We start from the raw sequence: 20,371 nt of genomic DNA on the forward strand, positions 1-20,371 counted from the left end.
TGCGAGACATTTCTGATAATTGTCAGCTGTGCCAATCTGTTTGATATTCTTATTGAGTTATTGAGCAATGTCTGTGTAGCCTGTGTATAAATAAAAGAGAGATAGCTGTACTATTCACTTTACACTAGTTGGAAAACAGAATGACAATTGCCCCCATCATGACCTTGACATGCATATTATAGTACATGGACAAATAAATACAAAAACATTCACTTCAAGTTTGGTGTTACTCTCTGTATAATAGGAATTTTTGTAAGTAAGTAGCAAAGGCGTTACAAATGTGATTATAATGTGTTACTTACTGCGATAGTGGAAGACCAGCTGCTGCAGACTGCTGAACTGGGTGCGTGAGGTGATATAGAAACCGCCGCTGTCTAGCTTGCGTATCTTGTAGTGTTTGACGTTGAGACCTTTAGTGTTGTCATAGTCCAACACGGACAGGCAATAGGCTCCTGTTCATAAAAATAGAATTAGAAAATAATTACAAAGTGTGTGTGTGTGTATATAAAACGAGAGATGGGTCAAAACAAATTAAATTGAATTCAAACGATATTGTCCCAGCAGAGAAATTCATTGCACAGCCATGAGCACATTAGAAACAATAATAGAACAAAATTGATCTCCAGAATTTGGAACGGCTGATGCTAAAAACAACCTGTACACTACAACCAGTACAGAGGGTAAGCCTCAATAGCACTGTGCTCTATCGTTATTTCTAACAACATGCAACTGTGAAACTCCACTCCCTACGCCTTTATAAATCACTAAAACACAATCAACAGTCAGCACTCACAGCTGTACCACTACCTATAGAATCCATGGTGAATATCAATCACTGGTGGATGCATACGAAGAGCAAATTCTGATTACGCACTTCCCATACACTTCAATTGTGAGACACTTGCATGTTATAATATAAAATAGTCATTATCAGACACTTTTATCCAAAGCCACTTAAATAACGGTCAACTTTAACAGTGACATATACACTCAGTGGCCAGTTTTGTATTTGTATTTATGGATCCCATTAGCTCTTCCTGGGATCAAGTTTATTAGTTACAGCTATCTATTAGGGGGCACGGAAATAATGCTCAATTGGTATCGAGGGACCTAACGTGTGCCAGGAAGACATTCCCCACACCATCTCCACCAGCCTGTATCGTTGACACCAGGCAGGATGGGTCCATGGACTCGCGCTGCTTACGCCAAATCCTTACTCTGCCATCAGAATGATGCCACAGGAAACGGGATTCAGCAGACCAGGCAATGTTTTTCTACTGCTCAATTGTCCAGTGTTGGTGATTGCGTGCCCACTGGAGCTGCTTCTTTTTGATAGAGTGGAACCCGGTGTGGTCGTCTGCTGCAATAGCCCATTCATAACAAGGACCAACAAGTTGTGCATTCCGAGATGCCGTTCTGCACACCACTGTTGTACTGCACCGTTATTTGCCTGTTTGTGGTCCGCCTGTTAGCTTGCACAATTCCTGCCATTCTCCTTCAACCTCAGGACTACAGCTGACTGGATGTTTTTTGTAACCATTCTCGGTAAATCATAGACACTGTCGTGCGTGAAAAGTCCAAGAGGCCAGCCGTTTCAGAGATACTGAAACCGCCACTGTCGATCCAGTGGCGGTCGTTGCCATTTAATATACAGTACCAGTCAAAAGTTTGGACACACCTACTCATTCAAGGGTTTTTCTTTATTTTTACTATTTAATACATTGTAGAATAATAGTGAAGAGATCAAAACTATGAAATAACACATATGGAATCATGTAGAAACCAAAAAAAGTGTTAAAACAAATCAAAATAGATTTTCTATTTGAGATTCTTCAAAGTAGCCACCCTTTGCGTTGATGACAGCTTTGCACAATCTTGGCATTCTCTCAACCAGCTTCATGAGGTCGTCACCTGGAATGCATTTCAATTAACAGGTGTGCCTTGTTAAAAGTTAATTTGTGGAATTTATTTCCAACTTAATTCGTTTGGTAAAAGACCAAGTCCATATTATGACAAGACCAGATCAAATAAGCAAAGATAAATAATAGTACATCATTACTTTAAGACATGAAGGTCAGTCAATCCAGAAATGAGTACACATTTTAGATTTTTAGTTCCAACTGCAGTGTTTTTGTAAGACGCGGAGTAGGTGAACAGATAATCTCTGCACGTGTGGTTCCCATCGGGTGCTTTGCTGGTGACACCATCTGTGATTTATTTAGAATTCAAGGCACACTAACCAGCATGGCTACCACAGCATTCTGTAGCGATACACCATCCCATCTGTTTGCACGTAGTGGGACTATCATTTGTTTTACAACAGGACAATGACCCAAAACACACCTCCAGGCTGTGTAAGGGCTAGTTGACCAAGAAGGAGAGTGATGATGCTGCGTCAGAGGACCTGGCCTTCACAATCACCTGACCTCAACCCAATCGATATGGTTTGGGATGAGTTGGACCGCAGAGTGAAGGAAAAGCAGCCAACAAGTGCTCAGCATATGTGGGAACTCCTTCAAGACTGTTGGAAAAGCATTATTCATGAAACTGATTGAGAGACTGCCAAGAGTGTGCAAAGCTGTCATCAAGGCAAAGGGTGCCTACTTTGAAGAATCTGAAGAATTGAAGAATTCCATGTGTTATTTCATAGTTTTGATGTCTTCACTACTATTCTACAATGTAGAAAATAGTACAAATAAAGAAAAACCCTTGAACGAGTAGGTGTGTCCAAACTTTGACTGGTACTGTATATAGAATATTTTTTTAATGAACATTATTATTTCTATTAATGTATATTGGATGACTGTCATTCATATTCCATTCACCCAGCTGAATGGAACATCAACAGGTTTAGGCTACTGCATGATACTCAAATTTTCCCTATACGCATCATGAGGTTGCTACAACCTCTATAAGCGATGGGAATGGTGAGAGGAGGAGAGCACGTAGATGCTATAAATTAAAGTTTACAAGGGAAGTGCACAGGTTTAGAGAAATTTGAGTAATCAAGGTGACAGACATTAACACATTCCAAACCGCCTTGCACACTCTTCCCTGCATCTAGCTGATCTAGGGTGTAATCATTAGTATAACAGTTGAAAACAAGAGTTTCTATTGGGCAAATTCATGTATGTTTTTCACCTGTTTTGTTCTGTTTGCAGCCACATACAAACAGCATGATCCCTTTGATCGTTGTATAATTCCTTCTCGCATCTACGTGCTCTCCTCCTCTCACCATTCCCATCGCTTATAGACTTCAGTGCACAACACATCAGCTTTCTGTGACCAGGCGAAAAAAAACTTTCCAAGCCAAACCTTCATATCATAACCGCCACACACAGCCTACATCGTTGTCACCATATTAACGGCATAGTCAACATAAGTACTAGAACTAACGCATTTGTAGACATGCTACAATCATTCAGTACTCAGCAGCAAGCAGTTAGACTGGCGGGCCCCGTTCGCAATAAATTAACAAAACCAAAAGCTTACCTTGACTTGGAAGAGTTCCAGTGTTGGATAGCCATAGCCATAGCCAGCTAGCTAACATAGCATCCCTCTCTGTTTGAGTAGGCTAAACTAGCTAGCTGCATTCACTAAGTAAGTGAAGGTAATTTTTGAATAAATGAATTTGTTCAGACTGTTCAACTATTGTCTTTCTCTGTCTTTGAGTCAACTACTCACAACATGTTATGCACCACAACGCTAGCTAGCTGTAGCTTGTGCTTTCAGTACTAGATTAATTACCTGATCCTTTGATTGGGTGGACAACATGTCAGTTCATGCTGCAAGAGCTGTGATAGGTTGGATGACGTCCTCCGGATGTTGTCATAATTACTGTGTAAGTCTATGGAAGAGGGTGAGAACAATGAGCCTCCTAGGTTTTGTATTGAAGTCAATGTACCCAGAGGAGGAAAGAAACTAAGTGTCCTCCAGCTACACGATGGTGCCAACCTACAGAATGCTGCTAAGGCTACTGTTTGAATTTTTATGCAATTCACTGAGGAGGATGGTCCTCCCCTTCCTCCTCTGAGGAGCCTCCACTGCTCAAAGTCGTTTAGGTCACGAATTTTGCCCATTCTAACGTTCAATCGAACAGTAACTGAATGCCTCAATGCCTGTCCGCCTGCTTTATATAGCAAGCCACGGCCACGTGCATCACTGTCTGTAGGAGCGAAAGATTTGTGAACGGGGTGGGGTACCTAATAAACTTGACCACTGAATGTACATGTACAGAATACACTGGGTGCACAAAAAATGTGGAACACCTTCCTATTATTAAGTTGCACCTCCTTTTGCCCTCAGAACAGCCTCAATTCATCAGGGCATGTACTCTACAAGGTGTCAAAAGCGTTCCACAGGGATGCTGGCCCATGTTGACTCCAATGCTTCCCCACAGTTGTGTCAAGTTGGCTGGATGTCCTTTGGGCTTTGGACCATTTCTTATACACACGGGAAACTGTTGAGCGGGAAAAACCCAGCAGCGTTGCAGTTCTTAACACACTCAAACCAGTGCGCCTGGCACCTAATACCATACCCCATTCAAAGGCACTTTAATATTTTGTCTTGCCAATTCACCCTCTGAATGGCACACATACACATCCATGTCTCAATGCTTAAAAATCCTTCTTTAACCTGTATCTCCCCTTTCATCTGCACTGATTGAAGAGTATTTAACAGGTGACATCAAAAAGGATCATAGACTGACCAGGTGAAAGCTATGTCATGGAAAGAGCAGGTATTCCTACTGTTTTGTACACTCCATGTATGTGGCCCATGTGGGAATCAAACCGGTAATGAAAGTAAGTATCATCATGCTCTCTGGACTTCAGATCAAACCGGCGGCAAGACTAATGTTGCCAGCACCATGCTCTAACGGTACCCACTGAGCCAGGACTGAAGGAATGAAGCACACTACCTAGAGCATGCAACCCTACTCTACCCTCTAAAGCAGGGGAGTCAAACTAAATTCCAATCCGGTCTGCAATTTCTTTCCAATTAAGACCTAGACAACCAGATGAGGAGAGGTCACTAATCAATGACCGTAATTTTTAAAAGCAAGTACAATGAAGGAGTGAAAACCTGCAGACAATCGGCCCTCGAGGACTGGAGTTTAACACGTGCTCTAAAAGCATGAACCCTGCACACTTCTGCATGCACCATACACCCTATGGCATAAATACTACAAAACTACAACACAAGCCTTTCTCTCTAAAATATTAGTGCACATTAGTATACTTGCACCCTGAACACTATGGCATAGATCATCCCCACTATAACACAAGCCCTACACACTACTATGCACCCTACACACACACACACACACACACACACACACACACACACACACACACACACACACACACACACACACACACACACACACACACACACACCAGCATACACCATGCCTACAGACCAAACTACATGCTACACCATATGAACTCTATACCTTAGAACATGAGCTCTATGCCCTGCAGAATGGAATCTAAAGCACCCTACGCTGTAAATCCTTTCCCTAGACCCTCCCCCTGTGTGTGTTTGTGTGTGTGTATGCGAGAGACAGTGTGTGTGTACACGCAGAGATTTTATAGCCAGAGGAAATCCAGCACCCTCGCACGGTGACTTAGCTCTGCCTGTGTGATTCACCCCCCCACCCCACCCGTCCATTCACAGGTGCTCCACTCCCCAATTCCTCCAAAATAACCCCCTCCCTACGCCACCGATCCACAGCTAGAGGCCCCCGGGACAAAAAGACCCAAAAAGTATCTATTCACGCATATGGTCAGTACATTCTGTGTTAGAAAGGACTACTTCACAAAAGAAAGGAGAACATCAACAAGAAATTTGACAATAATCAAAGCGCTTCTAATCCATGTCTAAAATGGCCGTCGCTCTCTCAGAGGTTCTTCTCACCTTTAGTGGTTTCGCTCTCTCGGACCAGGAAGGTTCCTCGTCGGTTCTGTAAACTCAGAAGGAGCCTCTCCGAGTTGCGCCGAGTTAACTTCCCAAAATACCACCTGCGAAAGTGGGCCAGAGTGAGTAAGAAAGAACAGTGAGAACCTGCCACTAAGCAGCTTTAAAGGAACGTCATCATAGTTGGTGTCATGTTTTCAGACTTCAAAAATAGCGTAATGTTATTAAGAAGAGTTTCCATCTCATGCTATTGATTGTGTAGATCCAGTTATATGCCTCAACCAAATAAATGGAAATAATAAGCACGGAATAAGCACAGAAACAAGATGTTATATGGTGCTTATCTTTTTCATTAATTTTGGATTGTGACATATAGCTGGATCTACAAAATAGTTGGCCTGGGACGTGGTGTTCTCTCAACAGAAAACCACTTTTCAGCTCTGAAAACACCTGACAAACTTTGATTTTGGAGGGTAAATGTCCCTTTAATGTCCCTATGAAGCACTACTTCTGCCCATTCGGACCCACTGAAGTACATCTGCGAATAGGGTATTTTACTGTTCACATGGGTCTCTATCTATGCATGCATGCATACATACATACATGCATACATACACACCTACCTTAGAGAAATCCAGAATTTCTGGAAAACCTGGGATTTTACCAGAATTTTGCAAACCACTAGCTGGCACAGCCACAAAGTCATAAAATCTGATTTTAAACCTAACGTTAACCCCACTGCTACACCTAATGCTTAACCTTACATTAAGACCAAAAAGCAACAACAACAAAAAATCACACATTTTTACAGTTTAGCCAATTTTGACTACAGCTGGCCGATCTATCACTCAGTTCTGCCCCCAGGACAAGATTCATGACAATAAACGGCAATCGGCGAGAAAACAGGAAGAAAGAAAAGTTGAGGTACTCTTCTGCCTGGATGGAGTCTGAGGGGGCCACATAGTTGCTGGGGATATAACCGCTTTCTCCGGTGGTCAGAGACCGAGCGAGCCACCAGTCCCCTTCCCTGCAGCATATCAGAGGAGAGGAGGAGACGACAGGGTTATTGACTGGGACAATCATAACCCTTCCTTGGGTTCATTCAGGGTACTAACTGGTCATTCACATTAGATACAGACTATTTGACAGTGGTTGAAGCCTAAAAACATCACAGTGAGTAAACAAGTGTAGTACACTGATTTCTGTGCTCATATCATGAAACTCACAGGATAATAAAATTATCTTAAACTCTCTTGACTAAATAAGAATTAATAAAACAGGGATACCAAGTGAACACAATATGACTGATTATACCATATTCTGTGCCAATTCGCCTTTGCCTTCATAAGCACAATTGTTTGGTTTGCTTTTAGTGAGCAGTAATTCTTATAACAACAAAGTAAGACTGGTTACTCCACATGCTGTAGCTTGGTTTGATAAATATTACCTCAATGCACATTGAGGAAAAACAGGTTCAATGGAAAGAGGAATGGTGGAGAGATAAGTTAAGACAGGGGGCTCAGAAAGGACTAGATCACTGACCTGAAGCTGTACTTTCTCCTAAGAGAAACCATGAAGCGTGAGAGAGGGAAATAACAGAAACAGCAGAGAACATCAAAAACATACAGAGAGAAATGCAGCAAACAGCACACAAGACAAGACCATACTTCAAGCATTTCAGACCATTGAACAGTAACAGGAAAACTGGAAAAAATACAATCTGCACCTAACTCCAAATGGCTTCACCTGAAATGGTTGTATTTGAACCATGCATTTTAAATGTCTTCCTATAGTGTCTTATGAGTTAAGTCTAAACACAACTCCGTGTATTTTTTCCTGCTGCAACCACAATACCCAGTGAAGGAACAAATAAACATTTTGGAAACAAACTGGCTTGCGTCCTTTAAAGAGATGCTTTGGAAAGATCATAAACTTGTAAATAAAAACACTTTTTAAAACCTCTTGAGGACCCCTTCGAGATAAAATCCCGTTAACGGGATTGGTTGGACAACAACCAGTGAGATTGCACGGCGCGAAATTCAAAACACAAAAATCTCAAAATTAAAATTCAAGTATTATATGGCATTTTAAAGATACTCTTCTCGTTAATCCAACCACATAGTCCGATTTCAAAAAGTCTTTACGGTGAAAGCAAAACATTAGATTATTTTAGGATAGCACTTTAGCAACAAAAAAAAAAAGCTATTTTCCAAGCACGGATAGCCGTCACAAAACCAGATATACAGCTAAAATTAAGCACTAACCTTTGACAATCTTCATCAGATGACACTCCTAGGACATCATGTTAGACAATACATGCATTTTTTGTTCGATCAAGTTCATATTTATATCCAAAAAACCCATTTTACATTGGCGCGTGACGTTCAGAAAATGTTTTCTCCCCATAACTTCCGGTGAATGTGCACATCAATTTACAGAAATACTCATCATCAACGTTGACCAAATTTATAACAATTATTTAAAGAATTATAGATAATCTACTCCTTTATGCAACCGCTTTGTCAGATTTCAAAATAACTTTACGGAGAAGGCACATTGTTAAATATTCTGAGTACAGAACTTAGCCTTCAATGCTAAGCTATACAGTTAGCCTACAACCACAGCGTCGACAACTCTCTAAAATATGTTCGAAATATTTTCTTACCTTTGCTGAACTTCGGCGGAATGCACTCGGAAGGACTCCAACAAGAAATTTTCATTTGTTCTGCAAAGTCCATCATTTATGTCCAAATACCTCCGTTTTGTTGGCCCATCCAGAACACTTTACAATGCCATGAGGCGTGGGCGCAAATCCATAGACGAAAAGTTCAAAAGTTCCATTACCGTTTGTAGAAACATGTCAAACAATGTTTACAATCAATCTTTAGGGTATTTTTTAACGTAAAATTGCGATAATTTTCCAACCAGACAATAGGTATTCATCCCAGAAGAAAAATTACGAACAGCGAACTTGTGTGCGAGACACCTGTCCTCAGACTGGCCACTGATTGACTGAGCCACAATTTTCTGCCCGGTAACAGGAGACGGATGAAAGTTTCTAAAGATTGTTGACAGCCAATGGAAGCCTTCGGAGGTGCAACGTAAACCCTTTGTCACTGTAGTTTCTCAAGGGATTCAAAAGAAGAACTACAGTTCTCATTTCTCCCACTTCCTGGTTCAATTTTTCTCAGGTTTTTGCCTGCCATATGAGTTCTGTTATACTCACAGACACCATTCAAACAGTTTTAGAAACTTCAGAGTGTTTTCTATCTAAATCTACTAATAATATGCATATTATATTTTTTGGGGCAGAGTAGTAACCTGTTTAAATTGGGTACGTTTTTCATCCGGCCGTGAAAATACTGCCCCCTAGCCCTAAGAGGTTCTATTAGACCCAATCAACACTAGAAGGGCTAGAATCAGGGTTGTGTTTATTAGAGCACACAACATAAAATGTTATTTTACGTTTTGAAAATGTGTGATTTTTATAGGACAGGCAGTGCTTTTAGTTTGTTTTCTTTCATATGGCACCTAATGAACATGACCTGACAAAATTTTTAAAAAAAGTCAGTTTAGTAGTGAGCTTGTGCTAGATGTTGCTAGTTAACGTTAGCTAACTAGCTAGCCTAGCTTGCTTACCTAGCCAATGAGGTGTGTGTGTGTGAAATAAATAGTTATATAAATTATGCTAGTTACTACCCCTGATAACTTTCCCAAATAATCATGTTTGAAAGCGTGTTAGTGTGTATGTCAATTAAACAATAATAGAAATGGTAAATACTACTACCCCATATAATTTGGTCAGATAACCGTGTGTGTGTGTGTGTGTACAGTAGGTGACATGTTTTGATAGCTATCTAATAACTATAGTTATGCTAGGTAATGGTTTGGCTTGGTGATTGGTGATTGCCTACGGAGCTGTGAAGGGAACGGCACCTCCATACCTTCAGGCTCTGATCAGGCCCTACACCCAAACAAGGGCACTGCGTTCATCCACCTCTGGCCTGCTGGCCCCCCTACCTCTGAGGAAGCACAGTTCCCACTCAGCCCAGTCAAAACTGTTCGCTGCTCAGGCACCCCAATGGTGGAACAAGCTCCCTCACGACGCCAGGACAGCGGAGTCAATCACCACCTTCCGGAGACACCTGAAACCCCACCTCTTTAAGGAATACCTAGGATAGGATAAAGTAATCCTTCTAACCCCCCCCTTAAAAGATTTAGATGCACTATTGTAAAGTGGTTGTTCCACTGGATATCATAAGGTGAATGCACCAATTTGTAAGTCGCTCTGGATAAGAGCGTCTGCTAAATGACTTAAATGTAAATGTAATGTAAAAAATTGTCAATGTAAGATCTGAAAGCATTAGTGGTAGTGTTGTACCCAGGTGATGGGGTCGAGAGAAAGGGGACAGACATTGTTGTCTGGCTAACGAGGAATTATGAATAAGTGGGCACTCTGTGACTGTGTGTGTGTGCGCACACGAGTGAGCGAGTGAGTGAGTGAGCAAGCGAGCTCATGGGTGTGTGTTTATACAGAGTGCTTGCATGCGTGTCTGTGTTTACAGAAAAACGTGTGTGTTTGGGTTTTTCCATGTCTGGATGAGTGTGTGTGTCTAGGTGGAAGTACAGCATGGATATGTTGGATCTAAACAGGAAGATGATGGCGCGGGCATCTCCTTACGTGTTGTTGACGATCTGCAGCCGCTCGCCTTTCTTGAACGTCAGGTCCGAGGCAGTCCGTGACTCATAGTCGTAGAGCGCCACAAATGTAGTGACACCTCCTGCGAGACAGACACACACACAAACACTGTCTTTTAGACATGGGAGATTTGGGCTAACAGACATCTGAGAAACAGCAAAAGGCAAAAAGTACAGTATCCTCTTCCTGCAATATACAGCTCATATTGATATAAACCTGAATATTAACATAGATTCATAGAACTGGGTATTATTTTTTCCCTAACCAGGCAGGAGGATTACTAGCTCTGTTGCCCCCGCTTACATATGTTGTCTCAATTTAAGATTTTGGCATTCGCATCTTAAAACATTACATTGGAGGTCTTTGCACTTCGCCAACAGAAAAAAAAGAGGAAACACTGAGCTGTATAATACAATTTAGCATCTCCCGCAAAGAGAAATCAGGCATTTACATTAGGGCTGCCCAATAGTCCTTGAAGGTCACAACATATATAGCTTACAACGACCACCTGATTAAGAACGTGGAATCTCAGGCCTACATTGATTGGTTAATTAGTTGCTGGGGGGATAACCCGAGCCTACAGAAAATTCCCAATATGAGAGGGCAACCAATCTCTTTACAGGAGATGCAAAATAATTACTGACCTGTCTAGACACATAGTTAGATGCCTGGTGCTGAACGTGGATATTATAATGTTGTCTGGTCTGTGAGTCTTCAAAGTCAAACTGAAGATGATTTTGCACTCTAAACAGTTGCAGCCTTAAGAGAACACTTCAAATATGTTTTACTTCTTATATATGTGAAAATTGTGTGTTTCTATGTTTTGTAGTCAAACGGATAAGACACTGGTAGGTGCTGGATATCATGAACATCAGGTAAAAAATAAGCAAAGTGTTCCTTTACCTTCATTGTGAATCAGGGTGTTTTTCTAAGCACTGCTTTAGAGCGACGGTGCCCAAACTCTAAACTACGCTTTTGGGCCTTAGGACATCAAATCCAGTTTAGTCTAGTTGATAAAAAAGGGGCATTTGTGTGAATGATGACATTTTGGATCTTCCTCAAACAAAATCCATAGAAAGATCATTCAGGGGAAGGATGTTTGCTTTACACTTGATCTGTACCCAAACTTATTATTGAGAAATAATTATTTAAAAGAAATGGGTGACATTTACATTCCAAAGGGACATGTAACATATTTCCATTTGAATGTTCCACAACGTTTTTCCCTGCTTCATGCAGCCTAGGCAGCATTGGAATGTCCTGCTCCACCTACCTGCCAGTGGTCCTCTGTGAGGAGAGATGATGCTTTGAAAAGGTCATAAACTTGTAAATAAAATAAAAAAGCCTCAACTATCAGAGCCAATCAACAATAGAAGGGCTAGAATCATGGTTGTGTTTATTAGAGCAAGCAACAGAAAACATTTTAACCTTTTTTCAACAGAAAAACAAAAATGTGTGTTTCTTATGGGACAGGCAGTGCCTCACTGTTTTAGTTTGTTTTCTTTCATTTGGTGCCTAATGAACATGACCTGACAAGGCTGTCATTGTAAGATCTGAAATCATTCCATCTGAACATTCAACAATGTTTTGCCCTGCTTCACGCAGCCCTGCTCCACTTACCTGCCAGTGGTCCTCTGTGAGGAGAGATGATGCTGCCCGTGTGGTCCACCCCGCCGAACAGTGCCAGCTCAGGGGTGTTGGTGGGGGCATGCCCGGGGTGGTGGCCGCTCCTCGTGCCCCCTACGGCGGGACTTCTGTTCGGGGTCTGGGTCTGCTGGGCTGGGCTGAGGTGGTGGTGCATGCTGTCCAAGCCTGTTCCAATGGTTCCATCCAGACTCAGTGAGCGCTGACCCGGCTCCTTAGGCTTGCTCTTGCCCGCTCCCATCAGCAGGCCTGAGTAAAAGAAACAATGATTAAAATCTCAAGTTGATCCATTTCAATCTTTCTCAATGCAGATCAGACCTGTTTGATTCAATGCAATCTCTCAATTCAATTCTATACACTGAATTCAATTCACTCAAGCCAGAACTGATGATTGGATGGAGAGACACCTCTCTTCCTGATTGGTTCTATATAACCCCTTTCCGTGCAACGGTATAGTCATTCAGCAGGGTGGGGTTCATTAGGAACCAAACAAAATAAAACAGGCTGAAACAAGGAGGGGACTACCTGGACTTCTCCAACACGGCACATATTGCAAAATATTTTTAAATAACTAAAACCAACCTGGTGAACACCAACCATAAATAAATACAGATATACACAATAAGACAGTGTATAACTGCAATGAACGGAAATGTCGGTCTTGGTCGAAGTTGGCAACCACACTTGTCGTCATCATCTGTAATTCTAGTATTAGTTAAAAACCGCTGCATTTCAAGTTGAATCCTGTTCTTACGGACTCCCAGTTACAAACATGGACACAAACACCAGTTCAATTCTTCTCTCTTCACAACAGAATGAGTCACAGTGAGGAAGCCTATTACAGGCTAGATGATACACACGCACACAGCTTGCTCCGTTGTGAGCGGCAGGCCTCTCAGTTCCAGACAGTTAGTGTGTGTGAGCAGCTGTTATGATCCGTCCCTGAGAACAGAAGCTCTGACACACGTCTCTCAAATCCAGTTTCCAACACACTCACTGACTGTGTGTGTGTGTGTGTGTGTGTACAGACAAGTTTGAAGTTGTATTTGTCGTACGGGATACACATGGTATACATCGTCCAATGAAATGCTTACTTACAGGTTCCTTCTTGAAAACGCAACAATAAGAAATAGTAAAAAACAAGAATATGAACAAAGTAAATGGCAGTAGAGTAGAATAAACATTTTAGCATAAATAAAATTCAGGAAGGCAATTTATAGTACAATATTTACTTGTGTATTGGGGAAAGGGGGATGGGGGGCAAGTGTATAAATTGAGCAATATAATAAGAGTCTGGTAGCAGTCAGTTGTGCAAAGGTTGGGAGAATCAGAGCAGCTGACCAGTCCAGTTCAAGTGTTCAGCAGTCTGATGGCTCGTTCAGCAGTCTCATGCTCCGATAACTGTCTGCCCGGCGGTAAGGGAGAGAACAGCTTGTGGCTGGGGTATGTGGGATCCTTGATAATGCTGCGTGCCTTCCTCAGCCATCGTTTCGAGTAGATGTCCTGGATGGGTGGAAGCACGGTCCCTGTGATGTACTGGGTCGTCTTCACCACCCACTGGAGGGCCTTGCGGTCGTGGACGGAGAAATTTCCTTACCAGGCCATGGTGCAACCGGTTAGTACGCTCTCGATAGTGCAGTGGTATTATTTGGAGAAAACCCGGGGCGGCATGCCGAATTTATTCAGCCGTCTTAGGAAGTAGAGATGCTGTTGCGCCCTCTTGACAAGAGTGGTGGTGTTGTTGGTCCAGGACAATTCCTTGGTGATGTGGACGCCGAGGAATTTAAAACTCGTGAATCTCTCTACTAGTCCCATTGATGTAGATTGGGACATTTTCCCTCATCTGCTTTCTGAAGTCAACAATCAACTCCTTTGTTTTCCTCATGTTGTCGTCATGACACCATAACGCCATTTCACTTACCTCCTCCCTAAAGGCTGACTCGGCGCTGTTGGTTATCAGGCCTACAACCGTGGTGTCGTCAGCAAACTTTATGATGGAGTTGGTGACGTGCAAAGCCACGCAGTCGTGGGTGAAAAGGGAGGACAGCAGAGGACTGAGGCACCCCTGGGGCACCCCAGTGTTAAGAAGTGTTGTTGCCAATCCTTACAGCATGTGGTCTGTCCGTCAGGAAGTCCAGGATTCAGTTGCAGAGGGTGGTGTCCAGACCCAGGTCTCTGAGCTTGAAGGTAACAATAGTGTTGAATGCTGAACTGTAGTCAATGAACAGCATTTACACGTGTTCCTCTTGTCGAGATGTGTTACGGCCGTGTGAAGACAGACAGGGCTGAGTGTGACTAACAGAGGGTGGGGGAGGAGCAGATTAACCGGGAAGAGCTAAAAAAAGGAATGGGGGGGGGGGGGTGTATGCTGCAGCATCTGAGGTTGTGGTTGTGTCTGTGTTGCTGCATTTGTCCATGAGTGTGAATGGATTTTGACACATTTGAGTGCAGGTGTGAAGATTTCTTCTCTGTTTTGGGGTTTTCAATACATTGTTGTGTGTGTGTATATATACTCAGATGAAAAGGTAAGGAACATGCTGTGTGTGTGCGTTCATGTGTGTGCATTCGTGCTAGGGCTGGGCGATATGGCCAAAATATTATATCACGGTATTAAATTTTTTTTTAAAAGACGGTATTTTTAGTTTTTGAATGATAAAAGTACTACATTTGCTTTATGAGTAGTGAGTGATCCTAGGGTGGCAACACAGACTCTAAGTGATATCAATAAGTCTTTCTCCATTCTGATTGTTTTATACTGTTCAATTCGACTAAAACAAATTTCTGCACTTTTATCATTTCTGCATTTCCTGCACTCAATTGCAGTGGTGGAAAAAGTACCCAACTGTCATACTTGAGTAAAAGTAAAGATATGTTAATAGAAAATGACTCAAGTAAAAGTGAAAGCCACCCAGTAAAATACTACTTGAGTAATAGTCTAAAAGTATTTGGATTTAAATATACTTAATTATCAAAAGTCAATGTAATTGATAAAATGAACTTAAGTATCAAAAGTAAAAATAATTTCAAATTCCTTATATTAAGCAAACCAGATGGCACCATTTTTTTTTTTTAATTTACAGATAGCCAGGGGCACACTCCAACACTCAGACATAATTTACAAACAAAGCATTTGTGTTTAGTGAGTCCTCCAGATCAGAGGCAGTAGATGACCAGGGATGTTCTCTTGACAAGTGCATGAATTGGACCAAGTAAAAGTAAAAGTTGTCAAAAATAAAATAGTAAAGTACAGATACCAAAAAAATGTTTTTTTTTTCTTAAAGTACTTTACACCACTGCTCAATTGAGATAATTTCCACACTGCCACCACGTAGGGCTGCACAAAATGGGCAAATAATCAAGGATTTATTTTTTGCCAAATGTTGCAATTGCGATTTTACTTGCGAATTTGAGCAAAACTGTTGGAATCATGGAAATAGAATGACCATTTTAATTCTATAATTAGAATATAAGTGGGCACTTTGAATACAGTGTTGTTTGACATGACAACAAACTAATATGCCAAGGAGGAGTTATTGTGACAGGGTAGGAACAAAAGTGTGTTTAAGTGTTTCCTATAAGCTTTGGCTGCATTGCATACTTTCTCTTAGCTACTTCATGTAGCTAACATATTCTTGCTTGCATATTCCTCTTTGATTTAGAAGATACAGTTGCACAAACAACATACTGATTTAGGTCTACACCATCACTGTTATTATCAGGCTGTATTAGCTAGCTACGTTTGCTCTTACTAAGTACATGTATTAGCTAGCTAGCTATTTGCATTAGCGGCTAACAATTAGAGTCTCACAAGATTCAGGGAAACTTGCTAAGAAAAGAAGCTAGTGGTTTGCTGACGTAAGAAACACAAACTAATAGTATCATTATAGAACGCTAGTGGATTTATATTAAGAAGCAAAGTGAAAACAGCATTGTTGTCAACAACATTGTTGCCTGTGCTGCATTGACCTGGCAGACTGAATGCGTCTCATGGTCAGTGTTGCCAACTCCTCAGTAAGGAAAGTAGTTATTGGCTGTCCTAAAAGTTGCTAGAAGTCGCTAAATGACATCACCTAATTTGCATAATTGGCCATGTGCATGTAATTGTGATGGACGCTGTAGGAGAGAGGAATAGCGTTGTGGGAGAGACAAAAAGTGAGTAAAAAACACCCTAAATATGTTTACAACTACAAATTAACTTTATTCTGTCGATTCTTGTTTTTTTTTATGTCACAATTCCAACCCTCCTTTATCCGGGCTTGGGACCAGCAAAAGTGACCCAAAAGAGACACTCAGGCAGAGTTACTCAGGCAGAGTTACAGAGTTACTTAGTTTTTTATTTAATTTTTTTGTTTTTTTAGTATAGTTTTATTAATTTGGTTTGGTTTTTAACCTTATGGTCCACTTAGGAGCCTACAACAAGTCACAGTAAAACATGAACATTTTTAACCATAACATTGTTTACATTTTTTTGTATACAATCTACATTAACAATCTAAATGGACCAAAAAGAGAAAATAGAAAAAACAGTCAATGGCAATGTGAGAAAATTATGGTAACTAGTCTGGCCCTAATTCAGGTTAAAAAAAAATGTTTTTATGTAAACCAGGGGCAGCTTCCCGCATGCGCGATTCATTTGCAGTCTGGACGCGAAGGGGTGAACATCTCCTGCTCTGACTGCAGCTAGGAGGGACTGCTGCGCGAGGACTGGGCCGCCTGCGAGTGCTTTGGGACGGGGGTGGGGCACACGGCAGCACCCACTGCTCATTGAGAAGAGTAAGAACGATACGTGCTTTCACGTCAGTCTCCAAAAGTCTCCAATAACACCAGAAAAAGTCGCTAGATTTGTCGCTAGTCGCTTTTTTGAAAATGTGTCACTAGAGGGGTCTGAATACCCGCTAATATAGCGACAAAGTCGCTAAGTTGGCAACACTGCTCGTGGTTGAGGAACATCAAATGCGCTCTTTGAGTGACAGGGGGCGTGGAAAGTGGCACGGAGGAAAGAGCGGAGAGTTGACTCAAGTAGCAAAGTAAACTATAAAAATTGACATTACACATGGCATATCACATTTAACAAACCAAACACCGGTATAGAAGGTAAAGTAAAAACCCAAACTGGTCCCTGCATCAATACCGGTATATCATAAAATTCAGTATATTGCCCAGCCCTAGTTCATGCATGTACACCTTCAGAGGAAAAGGAAAAACATCCTGCTGTGTGCATCTATAAATACGGATGGGAATGTGTGTGAGAATGCATGGCTCTGATTTATCTGTAGTCAGAATGAAGGCCAGCCCAGTGGGGGGGAATAATGTTTTCCTCAGTGTCATGCTGCTTAGTCACACAGAGAGACAGCTGGGGGGTAGATGACGGCTCAATGTTAGTGGGCGTTTGATGAGACTACTGCAGGTCACTGGAATTGTGGAACCAAAGGACAAAATAATGTACACAAGCCTGGCCCTGGACAAAATACCATCAGCTGGGGTCTAAAGTCTGTACCAACGTATTAGCTTAGCATAGTGGTGGCTAGCTGGTGTTGTAGCATTAACTACACTGCTCAAAAAAATAAAGGGAAGACTAAAATAACACATCCTAGATCTGAATGAATGAAAAAATACTTTTTTTCTTTATATAGTTGAATGTGCTGACAACAAAAATCACGCAAAAATAATCAATGGAAATCCAATTTATCAACCCACGGAGGTCTGGATTTGGAGTCACACTCAAAATTAAAGTGGAAAACCACACTACAGGCTGATCCAACTTTGATGTAATGTCCTTAAAACAAGTCAAAATGAGGCTCAGTAGTGTGTGTGGCCTCCACGTGCCTGTATGACCTCCCTATAACGCCTGGGCATACTCCTGATGAGGTGGCGGATGGTCTCCTGAGGGATCTCCTCCCAGACCTGGACTAAAGCATCCGCCAACTCCTGGACAGTCTGTGGTGCAATGTGGCGTTGGTGGATGGAGCGAGATATGATGTCCCAGATGTGCTCAATTGGATTCAGGTCTGGGGAACGGGCGGGCCAGTCCATAGCATCAATGCCTTCCTCTTGCAGGAACTGCTGACACACTCCAGCCACATGAGGTCTAGCATTGTCTTGCATTAGGAGGAACCCAGGGCCAACCGCACCAGCATATGGTCTCACAAGGGGTCTGAGGATCTCATCTCGGTACCTAATGGCAGTCAGGCTACCTCTGGTGAGCACATGGAGGGCTGTGCGACACCCCAAAGAAATGCCACCCCACACCATGACTGACCCACCGCCAAACCGGTCATGCTGGAGGATGTTGCAGGCAGCAGAACATTCTCCACAGCGTCTCCAGACTCTGTCACGTCTGTCACGTGCTCAGAGTGAACCTGCTTTCATCTGTGAAGAGCACAGGGCGCCAGTGGCGAATTTGCCAATCTTGGTGTTCTCTGGCAAATGCCAAACGTCCTGCACGGTGTTGGGCTGTATGCACAACCCCCACCTGTGGACGTCGGGCCCTCATACCACCCTCATGGAGTCTGCTCAAACGGTCAGAAACAGACACATGCACATTTGTGGCCTGCTGGAGGTCATTTTGCAGGGCCCTGGCAGTGCATCTCCTGCTCCTCCTTGCACAAAGGCGGAGGTAGCGGTCCTGCTGCTGGGTTGTTGCCCTCCTACGGCCTCCTCCACGTCTCCTGATGTACTGGCCTGTCTCCTGGTAGCGCCTCCATGCTCTGGACACTACGCTGACAGACACAGCAAACCTTCTTGCCACAGCTTGCATTGATGTGCCATCCTGGATGAGCTGCACTACCTGAGCCACTTGTGTGAGTTGTAGACTCCGTCTCATGCTACCACTAGAGTGAAAGCACCACCAGCATTCAAAAGTGACCAAAACATCAGCCAGGAAGCATAGTAACTGAGAAGTGGTCTGTGGTCCCCACCTGCAGAACCACTCCTTTATTGGGGGTGTCTTGCTAATTGCCTTTAATTTCCACCTGTTGTCTATTCCATTTGCACAACAGCATGTGAAATGTATTGTCAATCAGTGTTGCTTCCTAAGTGGACAGTTTGATTTCACAGAAGTGTGATTGACTTGGAGTTACATTGTGTTGTTTAAGTGTTCCCTTTATTTTTTTGAGCAGTGTATATATAAGGTCCCACATTTGACAGTGGATGGCAGAGCAAAAAGCAAGTCATGAGGTCGAAGGAATTGTCCGTAGAGATCCGAGACAGGATTGTGTCGAGGCACAGGTCTGGGGAAGGGTACCAAAACATTTCTCCAGTATTGAAGGTCTCCAAGAACACAGTAGGTTCCATCATTCTTAAATGGAAGAAGTTTGGAACCACCAAGACCCTTCCTAGAGCTGGCCGCCCGGCCAAACTAAGCAATCGGGGGAGAAGGGCCTTGGTCAGGGAGGTGACCAAAAACCTGATGGTCACTCTGACAGAGCTCCAGAGTCCCTCTGTGGAGATGGGAGAACCTTCCAGAAGGACAACCATCTCTGCAGCACTTCACCAATCAGGCCTTTATGGTAGTGGCCAGACGGAAGCCACTCCTCAATAAAAGTCACATGACAGCCTGCTTGGGAGTTTGCCAAAAGACACCTAAAGACTCTCAGACCATGAGAAGCAAGATTGTCTGGTCTGATGAAACCAAGATTGAACTCTTTGAACTGAATCCAAAGTGTCACATCTGGAGGAAACCTTGCACCATCCCTACGGTGAAGTATGGTGGTGGCAGCATCATGCTTTGGGGATGTTTTCAGTGGCAGAGTCTGGATCGAGGGAAAGATGAACGGAGAAAAGTACAGAGAGATCCTTGACATAGACCTGCTCCAGAGAGCTCAGGACCTCCGACTGGGGCGTAGGTTCACCTTCCAACAGGACAACGACCCTAAGCACACAGCCAACGCAACGCAGGAGTGGCTTCGGGACAAGTCTCTGAATGTCCTTGAGTGGCCCAGCTAGAACCTGGACTTTGACCCGATCGAACATCTCTGGAGAGACCTGAAAATAGCTGTGCAGCAACGCCTCCCATCCAACCAGAGAGCTTGAGAGGATCTGCAGACAAGAATCGGAGAAAATCCCCAAATACAGATGTGCCAAACTTGTAGCGTCATACCAAAGAAGACTGGT

The 20,371-nt window shown here is 42.7% G+C and overlaps 1 protein-coding gene across 1 annotated transcript in view; it reads right to left on the bottom strand.

Annotated features, from left to right (window-relative positions):
* The window catches only part of LOC106565074 (proto-oncogene tyrosine-protein kinase Src), a 39,438-nt gene extending 24,906 nt beyond the window's left edge, over positions 1-14,532 (bottom strand). Inside the window, exons 1-5 of the mRNA XM_082958996.1 lie at positions 12,236-14,532; positions 10,598-10,697; positions 6,845-6,943; positions 5,917-6,020; positions 303-452 (exon numbers count right to left, since the gene is read on the bottom strand). Of these exons, the coding sequence (XP_082815122.1) occupies positions 303-452; positions 5,917-6,020; positions 6,845-6,943; positions 10,598-10,697; positions 12,236-12,500 (718 nt within the window). The 5' untranslated portion in view covers positions 12,501-14,532. The remainder of the gene's footprint in view (positions 1-302; positions 453-5,916; positions 6,021-6,844; positions 6,944-10,597; positions 10,698-12,235) is intronic.
* Between the last annotated feature and the right edge of the window lie 5,839 nt (positions 14,533-20,371).

The sequence above is a fragment of the Salmo salar genome, chromosome 12 (genome assembly GCF_965601325.2).
Source record: "Salmo salar chromosome 12, fSalSal1, whole genome shotgun sequence".
NCBI lineage: Eukaryota > Metazoa > Chordata > Actinopteri > Salmoniformes > Salmonidae > Salmo > Salmo salar.